This window comes from Rhagoletis pomonella, unplaced genomic scaffold (genome assembly GCF_013731165.1).
Source record: "Rhagoletis pomonella isolate Grant_MI unplaced genomic scaffold, Rhpom_1.0 Rhpom_scaffold_00002, whole genome shotgun sequence".
NCBI classification, from domain to species: Eukaryota; Metazoa; Arthropoda; class Insecta; order Diptera; family Tephritidae; genus Rhagoletis; species Rhagoletis pomonella.
This window is the reverse complement of record NW_023458556.1, coordinates 61,853,476-61,858,375: the sequence shown is the minus strand read 5'-3', so window position 1 is coordinate 61,858,375 and position 4,900 is coordinate 61,853,476. Positions and strand designations below refer to the sequence as shown.

Genomic DNA, 4,900 nt, shown 5'->3' with positions numbered 1-4,900 from the left:
TTTTTCTCTCTTTAGAGCTGGATACTAAGCTTAATATTCTACTTTCCTAACTTTCATCTGTCCCGTATATATCCCAGTTAGCTGCTTGCGTTGATGGAGACGATATATGTACATATACACACATATGTATGTATTGCATATTGTTTTGTTATCTGGTGACCGAGACGGTCTAATGTGCATGCATGTTTATTTGCACTTAAGATTTAGGGTTCAAATAATCATACGTGCTTGTACCCATATGTAGATAAACGTTTTCTGACCCTAAATTATAAAACCACTGCTACTATCTTTTGAGAATTTTTGATATTTAAATAAAACCAGATCGTTAGCGCGAACACTTGCTAGCGGTAAACGATGGGGTTGGTTATCTCTTCACGAGAGTAGATTCATGTTAGCGATATTCCTGAAAGTGTACTCGTAGACAAAGAGCATCGGAAGTCCAGTGTTTGTATTAATTGTGAGGATCACCTTTACTTAAAACTGCCTACAAAATGTCGATAAGCGAGAAGAGAAAAATATTAAGTATAGATGAAGCGCTGGAAAGGACGGGTGAGTAAAAATAAATTAAGCCGAGTTTTAATATCTTAGTGAGATCAGCTTCCAATATCCACGATCGATGACTTTCATCATACCCTACTCGAATCTGATAAAACAATTAAGGGTATACCAACATAGAAATATTTTTAACTTTTTCCAGGATTTGGAAAATTCAACATGTGGATGATTCTATTTTCTGGGATGGTGCTTATAAATGTTGTACTCGAATCAGTTGGTATGAGTTTTGCCCTACCAGTTATAGGATGCGATTTGAATTTGTCACACCAGGAGCAAGGCGTATTGGGGGCTGTGTCCTTTGCCGGCGTCATTGCGAGTTCACACTTTTGGGGATTTTTAGCAGATACAACGGGTCGCAAGCGTATAATGCAACCGGCCCTTTTACTTGGATATATTGCCACTATATGCTCAAGTCTGTCACCTAATTTTATAACATTCGCCATTTTGCGATTTTTAAATGGAATATTGTAAGTATGATGCATTACATACGTTGGCGGTCAAATAATTATGGACGCGATATTTTAACGCGTTTTTGGTTTTTTCTCTTATTAATTTAAAGATTTTTATTTTTATCTAAGAAAAAACCATTTATGTTAGTCACACTTTTTACAAGATTTATAACAATTCATTAAAATTTCAAACTTTTTATTCAGAATTTAAGAAATTCTAGCTTACTGTTTTGTAGGCCAATATTTTTTTTTTTTTGGTGTTGTGCATTTTCCTGCATATAAAAACACATACATACGTTGTATGAAGGAAAATGCAAGACACCGTCAACAAAAAAAAATAAAAAATCAGCGGTAGTCCTAGATGCTTCAATCATGCACTTTATTACACTAAAATTTATTGAGCGACAAAACTGCGTAACAAGAAAATTCGGACTTAAAAATTTTAAATTTTAGGCGAAAATTTGTCGGCTTTTGCTAATTTTTTTATAGTTTGAAATTGAGACTTATGTGGGTTTTGTGAGCTATTCTTAAAAAAAAAATAATAAACGTTAAATACACAAAATAAAAATAGCCAAAGCTTGTTAAAATAACGCGTTTCTATTAATTTTCCGCTATTGTATATATGTACATTATCATGCACCCACAAAAATGTTAGCTAAATATAATTCCCTCAACACATAATTTGGTTATAGTTACACTATCTAGTTAAAGCTACTAAATCATGTGTTGAGGGAAATACTTTTAGCTGACTTTTTTCTGGGTGTGAATTTATTATCCAGTGTTTGTCCTCTCTCGTTTCCTAAAAATATTATCCTAATTAAAATTTTAATAGTATTTCGGCTGGTTCCGCAACGATTTTCGCTTACATTGGCGAGTTCCAGTGTCATAAATATCGTAATCGAGCAATACTTGGTAGTGGTTTAATAACTGCGACTGCCTCTATATTCTTTCCCATCATCGCATTTATTTTCATCAACCAAGACTGGGAGTTCTGCGTGCCGTTAATCAATATTGCTTTCAAGCCATGGCGTTCTTATTTTCTCGCTTGTGGTTTGCCTGGTTTTCTATGTGGCATAGCGATGTTCTTTTTGCCGGAGAGTCCAAAGTTTTTACTCGCTTCGGGAAAAGCTGAAGAAGCTGTTGAGGTGCTGGAGCGAATGTACCGGATAAATTGGAAGAACAAGCAAATGGAACCAGCTTTTCAGGTAAGTGTTATTGTTATAACAGCAAAAACAACATAATTTTAAGTTTAGGTAGGAAGGTAGGCAGGATATCGTGGCTGCTCTCATCTAACGTTGGAAGGATGCACATTTAGCCACCATGCGTGCTTTGAGATACATTAGAGAGGCTCTTTATATTATTTCTTTCTGTAGAAAAGAAAGCAATTCGTATTTCTAATGAAGGTCACAAATCGAAGCTAGCCGTACTTAGTTCAGACAGACACTCAAGAAAGCCCAGTACATAATGTTCCGCTTTTCTGTACACCGCGGAAGCTACGACAAAACTCATTCAACTGTAGACAGAAGCTGTTAGCGTACGTCTGGGAACGTGCAGTGGCTTATGCTAACCCTGATTACAAGTCGAACAAATGCTCGCACAAGTAGAAATTGTGAGTTAGATGTCGTATCTAATGTAGGACAAGCAAGGGGGATCTGCGGACCATATTCTACTCGTATGTTTGATAAAGTTTTTTTCTAGCAAGAGAGATAGATGATAACGAAATACCTACCGCAGACCTACCGAAAACGGTCAAAAGAATCTGTGTCCTTTGTCATCTCATTAAGTATTTTTCTTTACCTCATTATTTGCAGGACATTTTCTTGCTACCAGATGCCGATACACCGGTAGCGAAAAAACAAGGAATCGAAAAAGGAAATATACTTGTGTCTATAATGAAATCCATGTGGAAACAAACGGCACCACTATTTATGAGGGAACACATCCGGAAAACATTCTTATCTAGTCTCATATTGTACATCATATTCTTTAGTGCCCATGGCATATATATGTGGTTCCCGTACATCCTTAATCTTACAATGCAATACACAGAGAAATCTTCGGAACCGGAAAGCCTTTGTAACATTATCAAAATTACACAATCAGCAAATTTTACCGTTACAAATGAAAATGTAAGTAATGTAATCTATAGACTTTTAAGGCTTATATTTATGTATGTATTTTTCTACAACTCATCGACAGGATGAAGGCTGTGTTATGCATTTGGAAATTTCTACATACAAACACACTTTAGTGCTTGAATTTATTTATGCATCCCTCCTATCGGTTGTTATGTACGCTATTAGCAAATTCGGCCGCAAGCCTGTCCTTTGTAAGCAGTTTTGTCTTGTACATATGTATGTATGTAGACGAAATATTTGATTGTTCTCACGTTTTTGATTGCAGTTGCAATTCTCTTCATATGTGGAGCTTGTGGCGTAGTGGCTTTCTCTATCAAAGTGCCTCTTCTGGCGATATACCTCTTTGTGGTTACGCTTTGCTGTGGCCTATGCATTACGGTGGTCAATGCGATTGTTGTGGAAATATTTCCAACGAATTTGAGGTATGTACGTATGCTCATAGATACATTAAAATTAATAACTTTTGAAATATATATGTATATATATTGAATATGAGATCAAGTGGAGATCCAATACAAATTGCAAGGTCCAGTGTTGATTTTCAAGTGTACCTCAATTGGATAACCAACCCATTCTCTAACTAAAGGGCACATTTTTTGTATACAAAATAATCTGAGTTCTCCACTTGAGGAAAGCTTAGATAGCAGTTTGGATTCAGACTTTATTCAACTTTTGAGAAAAGCTTAGATATCAATTTGGATTCAGACTTTATTCAACTTTTAGTCAAAACATGGGGAAAATGTTGGAGAAAAATGTTGTATATCCACTTGTGAATCAAGAATTTCTCAAAGATTAGAAAAAAGTTTGCATTGTGCATATTGGACTATGACAGCTGACGATAATAGGAATTAACTGTGAAATTTTTCTCTTCCAGAGCTATGGCTGTTTGTATTTCTCTCATGATCGGTCGCATTGGCAGCGTCACTGGATCCAGCATTTTAGGCGCACTCATCGAGACACATTGCGAATGGGCACTTTTCAGCCCATCAGTGGCGCTTATTGTTGCAGGAATTTTGGGTTTGTTTTTGCCCAAGGCCAACCACGCGCCAAGAACAGCGAAGGATGATGTAGAAAATGGCATGTAATTTATGGAAAGCGAAGACTCAAACATAAATAATTAGAAAAAGAAAAATTACGAAAAGTAGAAAAATTTAAATAAGTTAAAAAAAATGTACACATGTATCTATTAGGGTGTTCGATTATTCGGCTCTTTTTCAAACCCGGTTTTCGAGTTATTCGAAAAATTGCAAATTGCAAAATTGCAGTGAAAATGCTTATGTTGGTATGAAGTCTTCACCAAAAATTACAATAAAGCTATTAACAGTAAAGATAACTTATATTTAGAAAAGTGCAAAGCATAATAAGTTCAAAGGTTTTTTTAGATCAAAAGTAAAACAAATAAAGAACAGTGAAGAATTCACGTTTGGTCTCATTTTAACAAATTATTTCATTTTTTCTGACTTTCTTGCGCCTACCGCCGCTCGGAAGGTGGTTCAATTTCTGGTCCGAGCAACATCAAACAAACTTTTTTTTTCAAAAAGCGTCGCCCCTCGCCAGACAATAGGTGTGTTCGCGTATTATACTATCAAGTGCAAAATTCAAATGAACTTTTATCTGCTCTCTCTAAGGGCCCTGTCACACGGCCAGTAATTATCACGATGTTTGGATCGCGATCCATATTGATGATGGCGCAAAAAATAAGTTTTATTTTGTACGAATAATTTACAGATAATACTTTCCATAATATTTTTTTTTTCC

General features: G+C 35.6%; 1 protein-coding gene across 1 annotated transcript; it reads left to right on the top strand.

The window, feature by feature from the left end:
- The first annotated feature begins 337 nt into the window (after positions 1-337).
- LOC118733929 (synaptic vesicle glycoprotein 2B-like) lies at positions 338-4,285 on the top strand. Its single transcript, XM_036463566.1, has 7 exons — positions 338-549; positions 698-1,022; positions 1,837-2,209; positions 2,816-3,133; positions 3,204-3,333; positions 3,408-3,564; positions 4,017-4,285. The coding sequence occupies exons 1-7, from the start codon at positions 492-494 to the stop codon at positions 4,225-4,227; spliced, it is 1,572 nt and encodes a 523-aa protein (XP_036319459.1). The 5' UTR covers positions 338-491; the 3' UTR covers positions 4,228-4,285.
- Positions 4,286-4,900: the final 615 nt, after the last annotated feature.